At 47.0% G+C, this 19,251-nt stretch overlaps 2 protein-coding genes and 1 long non-coding RNA gene across 3 annotated transcripts; 1 reads left to right on the top strand and 2 right to left on the bottom strand.

The window, feature by feature from the left end:
• Positions 1-2,256: 2,256 nt before the first annotated feature.
• LOC132657076 (uncharacterized) lies at positions 2,257-4,992 on the bottom strand. The gene is made up of 3 exons (XR_009594921.1): positions 4,753-4,992; positions 4,207-4,596; positions 2,257-3,503 (listed from the first exon to the last, which is right to left on the bottom strand). It is a non-coding gene; the product is annotated as an uncharacterized LOC132657076 (long non-coding RNA).
• Positions 4,993-10,027: 5,035 nt separating this feature from the next.
• On the bottom strand, positions 10,028-10,420 carry LOC110556656 (histone H2A type 2-A). The gene has a single exon (XM_060393068.1). The coding sequence runs from the start codon at positions 10,418-10,420 to the stop codon at positions 10,028-10,030; it is 393 nt and encodes a 130-aa protein (XP_060249051.1).
• A 334-nt stretch (positions 10,421-10,754) lies between these two features.
• On the top strand, positions 10,755-12,318 carry LOC110556657 (histone H2B type 1-K). The gene has a single exon (XM_021650530.2). It carries the CDS (start codon positions 10,755-10,757, stop codon positions 11,133-11,135), a length of 381 nt encoding a protein of 126 aa, XP_021506205.1. The 3' UTR covers positions 11,136-12,318.
• The last annotated feature ends 6,933 nt before the right edge of the window (positions 12,319-19,251 follow it).

The following is a 19,251-nucleotide window of genomic DNA, read 5'->3' as shown; positions in this document are numbered from 1 at the left end:
TAGAGATGAAACAAGGTGAAACTTTTCCAAAATGTTATATAATTTAAAGTTATACATAATTTATTTGTTTATATAATTTACATATTTATTTATAACTTTTATATATATTCTACAGGATGTATAAGAATATATATACACACTCTTCCCAAATTTCCATTTTGAAAAATTTCAATCCTGAGCTTGGAAAAGTGGCTCAGTGGTTGATAGCATTTTCTGCTCACTCAGGGGAGCTGAGTTCTGTACCCAGCCCACATTAGGCAGCTCACAGACACACTGCTTCTGGCCTTTGCAAGCACCTTCATTCATAAGCACATACCCACACACAGACACATAATTTAAAAAAATAAAAGAAATGTGTGTGTGTGAGGGAGAGAGAGAAAAAGAGAAGAGAGAGAGGCTGGACTAGCAGGTCAGCTTCGGTGACAGGGTCCTACCCGGGAGGGCTGGAAGATGAAGATAAAGAGCACAGAAAGCTGGGGTCAGGTGATCTTGCACAAGCTATGTCTTTTGCCAAGCCAGTTGTACGAAGTACAACATCGTATATACTATTCGTAGAGGAAAATGGCCAAGGACAGCAGAAAGCTAATTCAGACAGCGTTGGCAAAAGAACACAGGATACCACAGACATATCTGCCTTAGGACTGATAACCACAGCCCTTGGTGGGGTGGGGACGGGGCAGCCATTTCCCTAGGATCTAAAACCGTACGTCCTTTGAAGGCCTGGCTCTAGCCTAGATCAGACCTTACCCAGTCTGCTCCCAGGCAAGGACACAGAACCTCATTCCCTTTGTCCTTTCATCAGGGCCTCTGAGAAGGCTGGCTTCCAACAAAATGCCAGACTCAAGAGGCAATGCCTTCTACTTTTCACTGCACTTCCTTTTTGCACGTGTGTGTGTGTGTGTGTGTGTGTGTGTGTGTGTGTGTATTTCTGTGTAGTCTGGGTTGGATGTGCTGGAGTGTGGGGCCTGGTACTGATAATGTAGGCCCGGGCTGGTTGGCTTCAAACTCACTATCTTCCTTCCTTTGTTGGTATAATGTTCTTGTGAAATGTATACATTTTACCCTTGTTCATTCAAATGCTGATTTCTCCTCCCCACTCTCCGGTTTCTATCAGGACATTGCATTGTGAAACTTATTCTAAGCATCACCTGTCTCAAGTTTGTGTAAACATGTCACCATTTGTTCTCATTTGTCAATTAAAACAACCAGCCACAATGCTGAGCAATGGGAAGGATAGGGTGGGACATCCTGGTTTAGAGTGGGAGGAAGAGGAAGGAGGCAAAAACAGAACAGATAATCTGCAGGAGAGGACTTGGAACCACGTGGAGAAATGAACCAGACCTAAGATATCACTAAAAGCAAGTATAATGGGTGAATCTGAATGGTAGGAAACTATGTGGGCTTGGAGGTTTAGGATGGAGTAACTATTGCCCAGCATTGTGCTCTAGGTTAATTAAATAAATCCTAGTCTCTGTGTGGTGATTTGGGTGTACAGCTGTTTAGGATGAACCGCTGTTTAGCCAAAAGATATATCAACAGTAAATATTAATAGTCTGCAACATTCCTTCTCTTCCTAGTGCTGGGTTGGCAGGCCGGAGCCGCCATGCGCAGAGCCACCATGCCCAGCTCAGACTCACCGTTTCACATACTCTATGCACACTTAAGACATGTCTGTATACATTTGTTTTGTTAACCACCTGAAAATCAATTTTACATACCACGATGCTTCCCCCCTAAGTGGCCTAGCCTGGAGGTTTTGAGAACACAGATGTTCTGCTATACAATCATAACACTTACTGTCATACTCCAGATAGTTAACATGAAATGACACTGTCTTTAGCCTCTGAGACATTTGAAACTTTCAGAAGCCAGGCTTGGTGGTGCACACCTGTAATCCCAACCCTCAGGGAGGCAGGAGGCAGGAGGCAGGAGGCAGGAGGCAGGAGGCAGGAGGCAGGAGGCAGGAGGCAGGAGGCAGGAGGCAGGAGGCAGGAGGCAGGAGGCAGGAGGCAGGAGGCAGGAGGCAGGAGGCAGGAGGCAGGAGGCAGGAGGCAGGAGGCAGGAGGACCTCTGTGAGTTCAAGGCCAGCCTGTGTACAAAGTGAGTCCAGTACAGCCATGACTATGCAGAGGAACCCTGTCTTTTTTTTAATTTTTATTTTTTAAATATTAGTTATAGTTTGTTAACTTTGAATCCCTGCTGTTTCCCACTCCCTCTTTCCCTCCCAATCCCACCCTCCCTCCCTCATCTCCTCCCTGCCCCTTTCCAAGTCCACTAATAAGGGAGAACCTGCTCCCCTTACATCTGATACTGGTTTATCAGGTGTCTTCAGGACTGGCTGCAAAGTCCTCCTCTGTGGTCTAGCAAGGCTGCTTCTCCCTGGGGGGCAGGGGAAGGTCAAAGAGCCCGACATTGAGTTCATGTCAGAAACAATCCCTGTTCCCCTTATTAGGGTACCCACTTGGATACTGAGCTACCAAGGGCTACATCTGAGCAGGGGCTCTAGGTTGCATCCATACATGGTCCTTGTTTGGAGAAACAGTCTCGTAAAAAACCCCTGTGCCCAGATATATTTGGTCCTTGTGGAACTCCTGTCCTCTCCAGGTAGTATTAACTCCCCCCCCCTCTTTTTTTATTGGTTCCCTGCATTCTGCCAGAGGTTTAGTTATGAGTCTTAATATCTATTTTGATACACTGCTAGGTAGAGTCTTTCAGAGGCCCTCTGTGGTAGGCTTCTGTCCTGTTACTTGTTTGCTCCTACATCCAATGTCCATCCCATTTGTCTTTCTAAGTGAGGATTGATCATTGTACCCTGGGTCCTCTTTTTTTTTTTTAATAATTTATTTAATTTTATTTTATGTGCATTAGTGTGAAGGTGTCAGATCCCTCGAATTGGAGTTACAGACAGTTGTGAGCTGCCATGTGGGTGCTGGGAATTGAACCTAGGTCCTTTGGAAGAGCAAACAGTGCTCTTAACCACGGAGCCCTCCAGCCCCTCCTCTTTCTTGTTTATCTTGTTTAGGTAGATAGATTTCAGTATATTTATCCTATCTTATAGGTCTATATAAGTGAGTATATACCATGTGTGTCTTTCTGCTTTTGGGATACCTCACTCAGGATGATCATTTCTAGGTCCCACCATTTGCCTGCAAATTTCATGATTTCCTCGTTTTTAATTGCTGAGTAGTGTTCCATTGTGTAAAAGTACCACTATTTCTGTATCCATTCCTCAACTGAGGGACATCTGGGTTGTTTCCAGGTTCTGGCTATTATGAACAAAGCTGCTACAAACATGGTTGAGCAAATGTCCTTGTTGTGTACTTGAGCCTCTTTTAGACATATGCCTAGGAGTGGCACAGCTGGGTCTTGAGGAAGCGCTATTCCTAATTGTCTGAGAAAGCGCCAGATCGATTTCCAAAGTGGTTGTACAAGTTTGCATTCCCACCAGCAATGGAGGAGGGTTCCCCTTTCTCCACAACCTCTCCAGCATGTGTTGGGAAACCCTGTCTCGGAGAGAGAAAGAGAAAAAAAAACTTTCAGAAAAAAATTTCAGTATTGGTGTAATAGCAGACAGTATATCTACCTTTTACCAAAATTCACTGACCTTTTATCTCTCACCTCCTTCCCTCTCCCCTATTTTTTGAGACAGTCTCACTGCACAGTCCTGACTGGCCTGGAACTCAGTATGAAGAGTAGGCTGGCCTTGAACTCACAGAATTCAACCTGGTTCTGTCTCCTGAGTGCTGGGATTATAGGTCACCACACCTTGCTCTTCCCTGGCAACATTTTCCTAGAATTGCTTTGCATCTCGTCGAATGTGTGTATAATAATGACAAAATAATTATGTTTGCTGAATCACTTCAGTCAATTGTACCTAAAGATATATGTGTCTGAGTGTCTGCCTGAATGTATGTAAGTGCACCGCCCGCATGCCTGGTGCCCGAGGAGGCTAGAAGAGGTTGGTGGAGCCAGCCCCTGAAACTGGAGCTGCGGACTCTGTGAGCTGCCGTGTGGGTGCTGGGAACTGAACCCAGGCCGGTTGCAAGAGCAACAGTTGCTCTTAACTACTGAGTCATCTCTCCAGCCTCTGGGTACAAAATGTTTTGGCCCACAACTGCTATGTATATGATGTATATGTATATGTATATGTATATCTGTATGTATATGTATATGTATATGTGTATATGTATATATATATATGCTCACCTATCCTGGAAGAACACGGACGTTGCTCTTCAATGCCGTTCTCACTCCTGACACAATGAAGGCTCACACAACCCACCCATCTAAGTATCCAGCTGACAATCCAGCTTATCCAATCTTTTCATCAGTGTTTGCTGTGCTTTGACTGTGTCCTCCAAACTCGTGTTGACGCTGGTCCTAACTGTAGTAGCATGAGAGGCGGGGGCTTTAGTTAGGAGCGATGAGGCCGAGACGCTGCTCTCAGGATGCATTAGGGCCTTAGAAATGGGCTTGGGAAAGCAAGGCCAATAGTCCTTCTGCAAAGTGAAGACATCTGGACAGTGTCAGCTGTGAACTGGCCTTCATCAGACACTAAGCTGTCAGCAATTTGGTCTTGGCTTTCTGTCTCTAGAACTGTAAACAAATAAAATAAAAAACAACAATAATAATTGTTCTTTGTAAGTTACCCAGCCAGTGATGTTTTGGTACAGCAGTACAAATAGACGAAGCGTCATCGCATCCGCTGCTGAATTCTTAGAAACACAGTCAGAGATCATATATTGCACTTACTTGGCTTCGGATTTCCATTTTGCAAGGAGCGATGTCTGCAGCGTGGAAAATGGATTATAGGAGAGGCAAGAAAGGAAGCTGGGAGATCAGCCGGAAAGCTAGCGCAGCTTTCTAGCTGAGAGGTGAGGACCTTGACAGGAGAGTAGGGCGTGGTCACTGCGGCCTCCTGCAGCAGCTTGCCTTCTCTGCAGAGCGCCCCCTTCAGACTCAGCCGAGCTTCATGTGACCACAGAAAAGGAATTTGAGGATGAACCAGCATGAAGGTGAGCTGGCGTTTTAAAGAAAGAGCTCTGACTGACGTAGATTTCTGAGGGGGAACCAAAACTCATGGGTGGACCGGAGCTCTAGAGCGCCTCGCTACGTGAGACTGTTCATATAAGGGACTTTGGTGTCTTCTGAGGTTAGACCTCACGTCTCTAAGAAGGGATAAATAGAATCACAGATTATAAAGTAGGATGCAGGGAAGTTAAGGTGTCTTTACGGTAAACAAAGTTTTAAAATCCTTTCTTCTTTCTTTCTTTTTCTTTTTTCTTTTTTGGTTTTTCAAAACAGGGTTTCTCTGTGTAGCCCTGGCTGTTCTGGAACTCACTTTGTAGACAAGGTTGGCCTCATAGTCACAGAGATCTGCCTGCCTCTGCCTCATGAGTGTTGGGATCAAAGGCATGCAACAAGGCTCCCAACTTGACGTTTTCTTACCTAAAACTCAGAATGAAAATGAACAGATACTGTTCCATGACCCTTTCCCTAAACTTGCCAGCTGCTGTGCTGTTGTCTTTTCATCTTCACTAATCTTCACTAATCCCCTTAGCTTAGCCTTTCAGAGCTCTGGGCTAGCCCCTTAGTTTAGTCTTTCAGAGCTCTGGGCTAGCCCCTCAGCTTAGCCTTTCAGAGCTGTGACTTTGCCACTTTGGAGATGGAGTTTTAGAATGCTGCTCAGGCCAGTATCAAACTCCTGAGCTCAGGACAATCCTGTTACAGCTCTCTGAGTATCTGGGATTGTCTGTCAGTGGGAGCTGGAGCCCCAGCCTTATTTGCTACCTGTAGTGGTCTGTGGAGTTCTCTTGCTCATGGCAAACTAGAACTAATTTATGCAGTGGAAAAGAATTTCAGGGCCAGGGCAGTGTGAAATACAAGTTTAAGTTTATTAAGGAAAGTTCTTTGTGTGTGTGTGTGTGTGTGTAGTGTGTTTTTTTGTTTGCTTGTTTTTTTTGGTATATGTGTGTGTGTGTGTGTGTGTGTGTATAAATCTGGGCATGGTGGTACACCTTCAATGCCAGTACTGGGTAGGTCTCTGTTAGTTTAGGGCCAGGAAGCCTGGTCTATGTTACAAGTACCAGGCTACCCAGGGCTATACAGTGAGAAACCCAGTTTTCTTCCTTTTTAACTTTTTGTTTTGTTTTGTTTTAAAGAGGGTTTCTCTCTTGTAGCCCTGGCTGTACTGAAACTATGTAGACCAGGCTGGCCACTTGAGCAGTACTGTGTTGGTTCCCGTTCTAGAACCAATCCCTTGAGGGATGGCCGGGTATGGAAGGTTTGCAGTATCTGAGGTTCTGGGTATCAGCTGAGCAACTTGGGATGATTCTCTCCAAGGATAGAAAGGACCACTGTATTCTGAGTATACGTAATTTTTTGTTTCTTATTAAGGTTTTGTCCATTAATTTTAATTTGGGAAGTATACTGGAGGTGCCTCTTAGTCAGGTGTTATTGAAGATAAAACACAATTACTGGGATAGGTAAGCCTGTGTGTGTGTGTGTGTGTGTGTGTGTCAGGGGTGTGTGGTTGAAACCACCCAAAGAGAAAACAAAGGGTCAAAAAAGAATGTGATGGCTAACTTTATGTTTAAAAGTTTAAAATCACTAGCTTGTGTGTGTGTGTGTGTGTATCTGGAATAAAGGTACAGCACTAAATAAATGTTTGCTTAATTAAACTTTTTTGGAAGGAACTCATCTGTTTTTGCCAAATAATCCCAGCGGTATCAAAGGGAATAGCAGCCAGCCTGTTAGTGATGGTACTCACTTTACAAATGGCCTGTTCTGCCTGTCCGAGGAAGGCTCTGGTTAAAATGCTGGGAAGGGAGCCCGACAATAATGGAGCCTGATACAACACTGGTCTATGTAGACTTAATCTAATATGGTTTTATATGGAATTTAAAGTCTCAAAATAATTCTCTTTTAAAGAGAGGAAAGTCATGGTGGACACTTTATTATGACCAACATCTGGCTGGTGAAGAATTATGAGGGAAGTCAGAAAGAGTATATTCTGAGTTTGAAAAACTTGGGATAGTGCGTGACTACATGACCCTCAACACATGCCTAAATCCTCCCGAGTCCTTTTTTCCTTATCTGCCAACAGGAAATTATATCCACTTTGCAGATGGCCTCTAGCACAGAGCTTATCACATCCTGGTTCAGCGGTCTCTTCCCCTTTAGCCTCCCTCATAACACAGGCGACTATTAAGAAAACCAGAGGTCCAAGGAAACGGGGTTCACTTGCCCCTCAAGCAGGGTGTTACAAGGAGGGCCCTCCCTACAAGGTGCCAGGGCTGTGTGTGTATGTGTGTGTATGTGTGTGTTCTCAGACATCTGGGTTTTGTTCTCTGCCCCAAATATCCCAAAAGTTAGTTGACACTTGCATAGTGGAATGGCATTTTATGCTAACAAAATACCCTGGCATTTTGGAATAAAATATAATTTCCAGAGTTAGAAACATTTCCTACGGTGAGCTCTCCGTTTTTGTTCTTAAGGTATATAAATCTGGGCATGTGGTACCCTTTAATGCCAACACTGGGTAGGTAGAGGCTTACCCTAGGCTTAAAGGCCTGTGCCACAACCTCAGTTTGTTTGATGTGTCTGAGTGTTTTGTCTGCCTGCGTGTATTTCTTGGTTGGGGTGCAGGGGTCCCCTGACCCTGGAGTTCTATGTGGTTGTGAGCCACCATGTGGGTGCCTGGGACTGAACCCTAACCTCTGCAAGAGCAGCAAGTGCTTTCTCTCTATACTATTAATGTTGGAGAAACACAACCCATTTCCACCCTAAATACCACCTGTGAACTCTTGGAATTACACTTTTTGTAAACTTATCCATCTTCCAAAATGAAATGAAATAATAAAAGAGGGTTAGATTATTTTCTGAATTATGTTACAGTTCACTTAGGAAATACCTTCATTGACTTAAGTTTTTTTTTTTTTTTTTTTAATGTAGCCCATGCTGGTCTGGAACTCTTGGCTGTCCTCACACCCCAGCCTTCTAGTGCTGGGGTTAGGCTTGCTCTATGACTGGGTTTGGGCATTCCCCAAGTGTAGAACAACATTTTTTTTCCAGTACTTATTTCTGCATATAGCTATTAACTTCGGGATGGTGGTGACACAAGCCTTTAATCCCAGATGTTGGGAAGCAGAGGCAGGTGACTCTCTTGAGTTCGAGGTTAGCCTGATCTACAAAGCAAATTTAAGGACAGCCAAGGCCACACAGAGAAACCCTGTTTCGAAGAAACAAACACAACAAATTAACTAATTTAATTCACTAGCCTTCTGCCATTTCTAGACATTTCATCATGGACTTCTTGGTGCTAGTCTTAATGACCTATCTATTCACTGGCCAGCAGCGCACATTCAGTAAGCGTTGGTTGAGGGGCTCAACAGTCTTTGAGCATCCAGGTTTGATTCTCCGAACCCACATGCTGGCTAACAGCTGTCTAGTTCCGGATTTGAGGCCCTGCTCACCGCCGGTACCAGGCACAGATAAAACACTCATACACACAATAAAAATAAACAAACCCCAAAAGAAATGACGATGAGAAAGAATATTAGAGGCTCCCTAAAAGGCTAGACTTGAACTCTATTGTTTATTTCTTTAATAAGTATACTGCCTTCATAGGATTGCCAAAGAAAGGGTAGCGTTTGGCCCGGTACGTCTGGGAAGGAAGAAACTGAGGGCTTCGAGATAGATTTTAAAGGGAAAGTGCAAGGGTAGAGGTGGGGCCGCTCCAGCCAGAGTTTGCAGACAAAACTATCCATTTGGAGCCGTCGCTGGAATCTCAGTGAGAATTCCTAAGTGGACAAGGACAGACTGACGTTAAGGAAGTAAATGACAGGATATGCTGTGACAAAGGCAAGATGAGATTCTGTCTTGGTACCTGAAAGTTTGTGGGCGCAATTCTTGGGAGAGGGCAAGCGGAGCTCAAGCTCAGATGCTTTAAGGAGCTTGTTGAGACAAACGAGCTAAACATCTGATAAGCGTCTGATACCGCCATCTGAGCCTCCGAAATGAATCTGGATTAGCTAGAAGCTTGTAAGCCTCTCCAGAGTGAAGAGCTGGGGACAGGATCGCTCGGCTGAACTCGTGGATTTAGACTTGGGGAGAGAGCAGGAGCAGGGTAAAGAAAACCCGAGAAATCAAAGGAGGACACATTGAAAGCTGGGAGAACAAGGTGGCGACACAAGCCTCCCAGAGGTCAAAGAGGAAGATGCCATGTCGCCTAGCCCTCGGGCAAACGCTTCAGAGAAGCAGGCGGGTGATGAGGCGACCCGCTGACCAGGCACGGAAGGGAGGCGCCCTCGTTCGTCCGTACGGAGCTTGCCCGTGAGACGGAAAGGCGGGACTCAGGGACTAGTCCCATACTCTAGGGCGGCTGTCGCCTTTCGTCTTCGTGTTAGTTTCCAGACCTAAGCTGGGCAGACAAAAAGAACCGCTGGAAGGTTCCCCACTACAGTAAACAAGCTGCGCGAAGTTCCTCTGCCTTTAAAAGTCCTGCGGTGTAAACAGGCGGCTTTAACGTGGCTTTCATCGATTGGTAAATTCTTTTTTTAAAAACTCGTCATTTCCGGTACTGCAGGATACTGTAAACCATTGAGTCCAGCATTTGCTCCCCCATTGGCTCTTGGCAACAGCTCCGCTTTCAGCCAATCCAACTCCTCCTCTCCCAACGGCTCTTATAAATGACACCAAATTGCTTCACCTTTTCCCAGCTTTTGCTTGGGGGAAAAAAAAAGCAGCAGCTATTGCATATTCCGCCGTCATGTCCACCTGCAGCTGGACGTGAGGAACGAGGAGGAGCTCAACAAGTTACTGGGAGGAGTCACCATCGCGCAGGGCGGCGTCCTGCCCAAGAAGACCGAGAGCCACAAGGCCAAGAGCAAATGAAGCTGACGCACATCCCAAACGGCTTTTAAGAGCCACCAAACCGTCAACCAGAAGGCTGTTCACAAGCCAGCGCTAGCTCCTTCTAGGAGGACTTGGTGGCTCTCAAAAGAGCCGTTTGGGATGTGCGCCAGCTTCATTTGCCCTTCGCCTTGTGGTGGCTCTCGGTCTTCTTGGGCAGCAGCACGGCCTGGATGTTGGGCAGGACGCCGCCCTGCGCGATCGTCACTTTGCCCAGCAGCTTGTTCAGCTCCTCGTCGTTGCGGATGGCCAGCTGCAGGTGGCGCGGGATGATGCGCGTCTTCTTGTTGTCGCGCGCCGCGTTGCCCGCCAGCTCCAGGATCTCGGCCGTCAGGTACTCCAGCACGGCCGCCATGTACACCGGCGCGCCCGCGCCCACGCGCTCCGCGTAGTTGCCCTTGCGCAGCAGCCGGTGCACGCGCCCCACCGGGAACTGCAGGCCGGCGCGCGACGACCGCGACTTGGCCTTGGCGCGGGCCTTGCCTCCTTGCTTGCCGCGCCCGGACATAGCTCAGTCTAAAGCAAAGCGAGCCCTAGTGCACACCCCTATAAAAGCAGGGTAGCGCCCCTTTAAGGCCTTTATAAGCGTCCCCAGGGGTGGGGTCAGGAGGGAGCTTTTCATTGGTCGTTATTTGGTTCTCCGAGAAGTCCAATGAAATCTGAGATTTGGAGTGTTTATTACGCAGGCTTGTACTGAAAACGCAAATTGCGCGTAGGAGCCAATGGAAATGAAAAGTGTTTTGAGGCCTAATTTGCATGCGGTGGTTATAAAGGACTCAGGTCCTCCCGGTCCCTATTTGTTTTTCTACTTAGTTTTGTTTTCCTGTACTTAACTTTCAATCATGCCTGAACCGGCCAAATCCGCCCCGGCTCCCAAGAAGGGCTCCAAGAAGGCCGTCACCAAAGTGCAGAAGAAGGACGGCAAGAAGCGCAAGCGCAGCCGCAAGGAGAGCTACTCGGTGTACGTGTACAAGGTGCTGAAGCAGGTGCACCCCGACACGGGCATCTCGTCCAAGGCCATGGGCATCATGAACTCGTTCGTCAACGACATCTTCGAGCGCATCGCGGGCGAGGCGTCGCGCTTGGCGCACTACAACAAGCGCTCGACCATCACGTCCCGGGAGATCCAGACGGCCGTGCGCCTGCTGCTGCCCGGGGAGCTGGCCAAGCACGCCGTGTCCGAGGGCACCAAGGCCGTCACCAAGTACACCAGCGCCAAGTGAGGCCCCCGCGTCAAGGCTCTCGCTGGCCCTTTTGCTTTCTCAACGCTGTTGCAGAGCCAGCCGCTCAAATCAGGAGAGAACTTTGTCCACCTGCGCTAGTTTCTAGTAATATTCCAAAGCCACTTTAAGAGTCCCGGGGAGGGCGCCTTTCTGAGGTTTTAAGCCGTTGTGGTTCTGAGTTTCCCCGTGGCTTAGCTGTAGAGCGCCCCGCACCCTCCTCAGTTTCTTGGAGTTACTTGTAAACTGGGTAACGGTGGGCCTCTGCGCCCGGTGTCTCCGGGCTCCAGGCTGTCCGGGCGCCTATTATCTATTCAAAGGGAGATGGGTGCATTACTTTGGCGGTTAGAGGACACCGCTAAGCCGCCCTGTCCCCTTACCTGGTGTCCTGGGTACCGGCGGTTGCGGGGCTTAGGGCGGTGTATCTTTTTCCGTTTCCGCTGCGGTGCCAGGTTACACAAAGATACCGCTTTTAGCTCCTGGCCCGTGAGGCGATCCTTCTAACGTACCCACTCAGGAATTAGCCTTTTCCTTCCTGCCGTGTATCCCCTGGAGCTGTTGCTGGTCAAGCTGGGCCTGATCTCTTCGCCCCCGGAGCCCGCCACTGCCTTACACAGCAGCAGGTGCTTAAACACTGCAGAGGCAGTTCATTTAGATATCACTGCTTTTGTAACTGCTTCCAAAAGCAGGGGTGGTGGGGGCCCGAACACCGTGGAACAACGTTTGGAGGATTCTTTCCCCAAATTTGTCCTTAGTTATGGTTACTGCGGCTGCTGTTCTTTCTTGGTTGTCAACCCTGACCAAAACCCCTGGGCACACCTGTGAGGGATTTTTTTTTTTCTTTAAATAATTTGAAGTGTGAAGAACCACCTTTAATCTGGATCTTCTGAGGTGAGAAGACTCACCTCTAGTCTGGGCCACAGCGTGTGGCTCTCACTAAGGACAGGGAGAAGGAAGTGCCCGCTTGCTCCGGCTGGCAGGTCTGTCTCTTCACTGGCATTGGGGCCTGTTCATTTGGGATTCTGGCATACACTGAAGACCAGCTGAGGCTGCCAGCCGTGTGGACCGAACTACTGGGTTCTTGGACCTTCCGTTGGTAGACAGCCATTGCTGGAACAGCTGAACCCCAGCATGTAAGACAGATGCTTATGAATATATATTCACATAAATATATATATTTCTATAAGTTCTGTTCCTTGAGAACTCTAATTGGCGTAGAGCTGGAGGTGTTAAGTGTGTGTGTGTGTGTGTGTGTGTGTTTACCCAGGAACTGGCCATAGTAGGTCCCTTAATTTTTCCAATTCAGAGTAAGCTCTTAGATTTTCATAAAATTGAGAGCATTGGCCTTTGGGGATAAAGAGCCTTTTAATGCCACCACCGCCCTCATTCCTAATTTTTCTATTTCTACTGACATGACCGTTCATTTTACAATTGTCCCTGTCATTTGCATTTTAGAGAGCTCGGCCAGGCGGGCCGTGGAGCTGATAGTTGAGTCAGTGGAAGCTTGCAGCTCGGCCGCTGGCCAGGCACCAAGCTTCTCTCTCTCTCTCTCTCTCTCTCTCTGAAGACAGCTGCCTCCGCTTTCTTTTGGGCAGTGTAACATACTGAAATTTTCCTTCTGAGTCTTGACTTTGTTGGTGGAGATACTTCCTGGTCAGATCGCTTTTTCGGTTCTGCTTTACGAGCGTCTGGAGTCGGTTCCAGGAGCTTTGAGATTCCAAAAAGAGCTCCGGACGTTATGATAGACTGAATGGATCCTGCTCACTGCGAGGGCGCTTCCAGGCGCTTAGGCGCCGTCATGAATAAAGTCACTGAGTAGCTTCAGATCTCTGCTGGGTTGTTTTATGTGCAATTTGTTTTCTCAAAAAAATAAAAGGAGCAGATCAACCATTTGCAGTTGGACCCGTGGAAAAGCTGGGCCCCTCGACTTGGAGGATAGTCATAAAGCCATTAGCCAGGGCTTAGGAGTGTGGCTTGGAAGGTTTGCCCAGAGAATACTGAGGTCCCAGGTTCAACCCCCAAGGCATTCACACACACACACACACACACACACACACACACACACACCTGACTCCAGCCAAACTTCCACTTCACAAGTGCATTGGGGTTGAAATAGCCTATGACAAGGCCATTGTTAAGGCCTAGTGACTGAAATAAAAAGAACTACAAACAAGACAGTGAAAAAACAAAAACCCTGGTAAAGGTTAGTCAACACCTGAAGAACGCGGCATGTGCTGGGGAGTGATTTAGCTTCACAGGGAGCTTCATGAAGCTGCCATTGTCAGCTCCCATTTTGTAGCTCCGGGGACAGGCGCGGACTGCCTTCCCTCATAAGTTGGTAGAGAGTAAGTTCCCTGAGAAAGGGGGGTTACTCCCCCAAAACCCAGACCCCGGTCTCTGCATTTGGTGAGAGGGGTTCACCTTCAACTCGGCCCCTCCCTTCAGAACCCGCCCTGTATGGAAACCCGGAAGGGCGGTGGCTAAGCTTAAAGCTGGAACTGGGGAGACTGACTTTCCCTCCCGAGGCCACAGCTCCAGCCAACTTAGCTTGTCCTGGCAGGAGGAAGGGGTTGTGGGGGCGCTTGGGGGAAGCATTTCATCAGCTCAGAACTGTTCTTCTGCACAAGAGGCTTGTTTGGCGAGCCCTCCTGTGCTTAGATGGTGGACTTGTGGCAGGCACAGGTGAGGAAGGAAATGGTGATAGTATTAAAATGGTATTTTAACCCTAGAAGAGAAATGATCCATGCAGGGGGATCAGTCTTGCATTAAACCTCTCTCTCTCCCATTCTTTTGCTTACCTGAGGTTAAGAATTGCTACAGAAACAGTAATTGCTTCTGCTTATTGAGCAGTTGACTGTTGCCTGGCCCTCTGCTTAAGCTGTTTACATATATTGCTTATTGACTCTCCCACCGTTTGAGGCGTGTTTCATTGTTGTCTTTATGTTACAGATAACGGAAACAACCTTAGCTTAGAAGGCTTGTCTGGGATCATTGAACTAGTGCTGGAACCGCAGCCCAATGCCTACCTTTTGGTTCTTTTGAGACAAAGTCTTGCTGTCTGATCCAGGCTGGCCTCAAGCCTGCAGAAATCCCTCCTTCCCAGACACCCGGGTGCTGGATGCAGGAGGGAACTATGCACCTGACTAGCATAATCGGAGATTTGTTCACCTTGTACATACGTCAGTACTTTTTCCTGACCACGGTTATTAATCTGTTTACATGTCAATGTACAGTCGGTCGCTCTAGTCCTTCCCCGATTCTTGTATTTTCTTTCTCCCTTTCCTTCTCTGCTTCTTTTTTCTTTTAAAGTAGTTCTTATTTTAATCTTATTTTGTGTGTATTGATGTGAGGATATCGGATTCTCTGGAACTGGAGTTATAGAGAGTTGTGAGCTGCCATGTGGGTGCTGAGAATTGAACCCTGGACCTCTGGAAGAGCAGCCAGTACTCATAACCACTGAGCCATCTCTCTAGCCCCCCCTTCTTGATTATACCCCAACTTTGAGCTGTGGAGAAGCAGAATAAGTTTCCTCCCTTAGTTGGAAAGGAACTCGGGGATGGATGAAACATACCCAGATATCTGTTCTTGCCAAGTGGGAGGAGGGCTACCTCCGCTCTCCTCCGACGTAACTACTGGGACCATGCTCATTCCACTGCTCATCTTCAACACAAACCGCTCCACTGTCCATGCACTGCCTCAGTTTTGTTGAGCGAAGCACAGAGTGACATATCAGTGTCACTCGGATCCGTCGGGTGCCTTTAAGGGGAAGGCCATTATGTCTCTGGGTCTTAGGAACCTGGAGGCACCCCATCCCTGTGGCTGAGAACTAGCCTGTAGGTCACAAGCTGGAGTGTGAGTGACAGGGTAGGTGAGTGGGAGACAGAATGAGAAAGACCTTGTCTGCTGGGTACGACTGTTGTTTGTGTTGGATTTTTCCAATAAAGTTGTCCTATGAAAAAAGCAAGCAAACAATCAAACAATAATAATGACAGAAAACAAAAGAGAGGGAGACTGTCTTAGCTCAAAATTTTGGACAAAAAGGCCTGAGGCCTAGCTTTATTTCTGTTTCAGGAACTGACATTTAGTCTTCATTTATCTTCAGAAATTGACCTTTAAGCCGGAGATTGTCGTTGTGAGTAGGGACACTGGGTTCAAGTCACTTTAATGTGTATTTTATAGATGTTTATTGATACGAACATTCATAGCCTCTAAGCCATTTCTTCCTCTTAGACTCAAAATTATTAGGTGGAGTATCATTAATTCACTTAAGAATTTTGGGAGTTGGGCCTGGTGGTGAAGCAAGCCTGCAGTTGACTTAATGAAGGGCTGAGGCAGGAGGATCACAAGTTCAAACCCTGTGTGGAAACTTTAGTGAGCCCTTGTCCCAAAAAAAGTAAGAAGAGGTCAGTATGGATCTTTGCGGCAGAATGTTTGCTTTCCTTGGGAGAGACCCTATATTTAATTATACTTTATTTCTTTTGTCCCTAGTGACAAAAGAAAACAATTCCAAGCCAGAGGCAGGAGGATCTCTGTGAGTTTGAGATGAGCCTGGTCTACAGTAGCTCTAGGACAATCAGGACTACAGAGTACCAGTATGAAAAAAAAAAAATTCCTGTGTTGGTTGGCAGGCAAACTCCTAGCCAGTGATGATACAGGTTAAACAGAACAGAATGTCTCCTGGCTCTTCTAGCATGAAGAAAGATGTTAAATCACAATTTAAATAATGATAAGCATAATAAACAATGGTCAGGGTTAAGATGGGGAGGTGCTGGTGTAGAAAGTGTGATGGAAGGTGCTTCGACTTGCCAGTGGAAGGAGGCTCTCTTCCTTTACTGTTGCTGTTGTGCTTTGAGTGGGAATCTGGAGGTAGACTCATGTATTTGAATGTGTGGTCCCTGGAGTGTCACCTTGTGTCTCTGGTGGGCTTTGAGGTTTCAAATGCGCAGGCCAGGCCTGGTGGTCATCTCCCTTCCTGCTGCCTGTGAGTCTGGGTGCTCAGCTACTGTCCAGTACCGTGTCTGCCCGTGCTCCCCACCACGTAGGTAATTATCGCCTGAAGTGCGAGCATTTGATTGCTCAAATGCTTTCTTTTTTAAGAGTTACTGTGGTCCTGGTGCCTCTTCGAAACAGTGGAACATTGATTAAGATAGCTGTGAAGAGACACCATGACCAGCGAAACTTACAAAAGAAAGTGGGTAATTAGGGGCTTTTGGCTTCAGAGGGTGTGACCATGTTACAGGGCATGGCTGGCACACTGCCCTTCCCAGCCCATGGTGGGGGCTTGCCTCTCTCTCCCCCTTCTTCCTTTCCCTTCTCTCTTCTCCTCTTACCCCCTTCTCTTCTCCCTTTCTCCCCCTCTCCCTCCCTCCCTGCATGGCGGCTTCCCTGACCCCTGTGCCTTGGGACCAGTGAGCCCAAGATCTGCTCTCAATCCTGCATTTAAACATGTCTTCGGTTAGTTCATCTCGCCGGTGAAAGAATGCTTCTCAATAAACTGAAATTAATAATAATAATACAAAAGAAAAAAAAAGAATGCTTCTCAGTGTCTTCTAGCTCCTTGGTACTGTACATCCTCTTTGAAGGGCCTCTGACTTGCTCGAGCTTTGTTAAGCATGGTTCTAGCCAGCCTTGTTCTGCTCTTCCATTCCCTCAGCCTTGCTAATAACCATTGGATTACATTCCTAAAGCTAGCTAAACTCTAATAATAAATTTGGCCACTTCCTCCTACCAAGGTTCAGCTATCAAAATATTGAAGTCCAGCAATCAAAAGTCCCCTACATCTCATCCTGACATGGGGTTTTCCCTTGCACCTTTATAAACTGCCATTTGCCTACGTGCCCTGTCTGTCTCCTCTCTATCCAGAGGCCCTTTGTCCTTCCGGGACAAATAGCCTTGTCCCCACTCCCTTCTCCTTTCTCCCTCGACCTCTCTCCTGTCTTTGTCTCTTATTGCCTGTACTCGGTCCCTCTGGGGCAAATCAATCTTCTTTGTGCTGAGAACTTGGTTTTGGGGGTTCTGAGTCCATTCTTTTCCTTTCACTCTTGGTGGTTTATTTATTTATCTATTTATTTTGGTTTTTCGAGACAAGGTTTCTCTGTGTAACCTTGGCTTTCCCAGACCAGGCTGGCCTCTAACTCACAGAGATCCCCCTGCCTCTGCCTCCCTGACTGCTGGGATTACCAGTGGCTTGTGCCACCATGACCAACTGTATTCCCTTTTATTATGTAAACACTGCTTTGGGATTTTACCTAAAATAATGGCTATTTGTAAGGATTTGGGGCAGGGGAAGGCTTTTCTTTATTCTCATCTTTTAGTGTTTGACTTCACTGGACATGTGGTCTTTAAATATTGTCAGCCATAGATGGAATCCCAGCACTATTGGGAGCTAGCACAAAGGTCCTTGAGCCCACACATCTCGCAGGAGAACAGGAATATTAAGCATGCATGGCTGTTTCCAGTGGGAAAAAGGAAAACATGCTCTTTCATACAGAACACTGGGAATTGGAAGTGATTAGAAGCCTGATCTGTTGGGCCAAGCCACATCAAGCTCCTGCAATCAGGACCACACATGGCTGGTAATCTAAACGTCCTTACAGTCAGGGGCCCCCCAAGCTCCCACAACCAGGTCTGGAGATCCTAATAGACCCATATAGCCAGAGCTTCCCCAGACAGGACCAGAGGTAACTAATAGCTCTGACCTATACACTATCGGTATGATCGAGACCAGAGCCTTCCCTAGGCCCCTAAGTTAGTACGGGCAGGCTATCTCTAGAATCCATCTTCTTGGAAGAAACGACACGTAGCCGAGTTTCAGTGTAATCACACTTCCTTATGCACTGGAGATTGAATCACACCAGGAAACTTATTTTCCAAATTATACTGAGCTTAAACATATTGGGAACCAACCGCCTGTCATCAGCTGCTTTAGAAATCTGGATCCGGTCGATGAGGTCGGTCTGAACTGAGTTTTCAGTCTCGTCTCTTCAAGGTTTGCTTCTCTTCCCGACACCTGCCTAGACCCCTCACAGCCCTGAGGAGGCTGAGGCGGGAGAACTGTTGCAAATCTGAGGCCATTTTGGACTACATAGTGACCAGCTTGTGATACAGCGTAAGGCTCTGTCTCAAACACACACAAAACAAAACAAAACCCCTAATCAAATGAAAACAAAAGCTAACAAAACAGAGGCGGACAAAACAGCAGCCAGGTGTGGTGGTACATCCCTGTAATCACATCCCGTGGGAAGATGGATGGGGTAAGAAGATTTGGAGTGTGAGGTCATCCTGGGATACAAAGTGAAACTTTCAAAAAACCATCCCCAACAACGACAAAACAAAACAAAAAAACCAACCAAACAAAACACTAAATCAGTCAATCAAACAACACAGTAAACTCAAACCTAAACAAACAAAACCCTATTGTGGGATTTTGTGGAAATAATGAATTTCAAAGCATCTCAGAACCTAGACTCTCAATGATTGGCAGTTAAATCTGAGGAACAGTTTAGAAAAAAAATCTCAGTAATGCAAACAACCAATTTAAATTAAGGGCAACAATAACAAGGATAACAAAAAGTCCAAAAGTCCCTGGGGGTGAAAGGGCTAACCTACTTCTCTGGGATAGGGACTTCAGTCTCCCCAGTCTCATTAAAATTACTTGTAACTGTGAATGCCAAACTGGGTCTGATGGTGCGCCCTGCAATCCCAGTACCCCAGGGGAGGCGTGAGGCCTCTTCCTTCCCTCACCCCAGCTCCATTCTTCACTTTTTATTTACTTGTTTGTTTATTAAGGCAAGATCTTGCTATATAGACCAAATTGGCTTCAAACTCTCAATAATCCCCCTGCCTCAGCGTGGTGGTTTGAATAGAAATGGCCTCCGTAAACTCGTATATTTGATTCTCAGGGCTTGGCATCATCAATTGGCCTTGGAGGACCTGTGCCAATGAGCATGAGCTTTAGGGTTTCAAATGCTCAAGTGAGACCCAGTGTCTCTGCCTGCTGCCTGCAGATCCAGAGGCAGAACTCAGCCTCTTTTCCAGCACCGTGATTGCCTGCACTCTGCCATGCTTCCCACCATGATGACAGTGGACCAAGCCTCTGAACTGTAAGCCCGTCCCAGTT

Source organism: Meriones unguiculatus, chromosome 10 (genome assembly GCF_030254825.1).
Source record: "Meriones unguiculatus strain TT.TT164.6M chromosome 10, Bangor_MerUng_6.1, whole genome shotgun sequence".
NCBI classification, from domain to species: domain Eukaryota; kingdom Metazoa; phylum Chordata; class Mammalia; order Rodentia; family Muridae; genus Meriones; species Meriones unguiculatus.
Note: the sequence above shows the minus strand (reverse complement) of the source record. Positions and strands in the feature narration are given on the sequence as shown.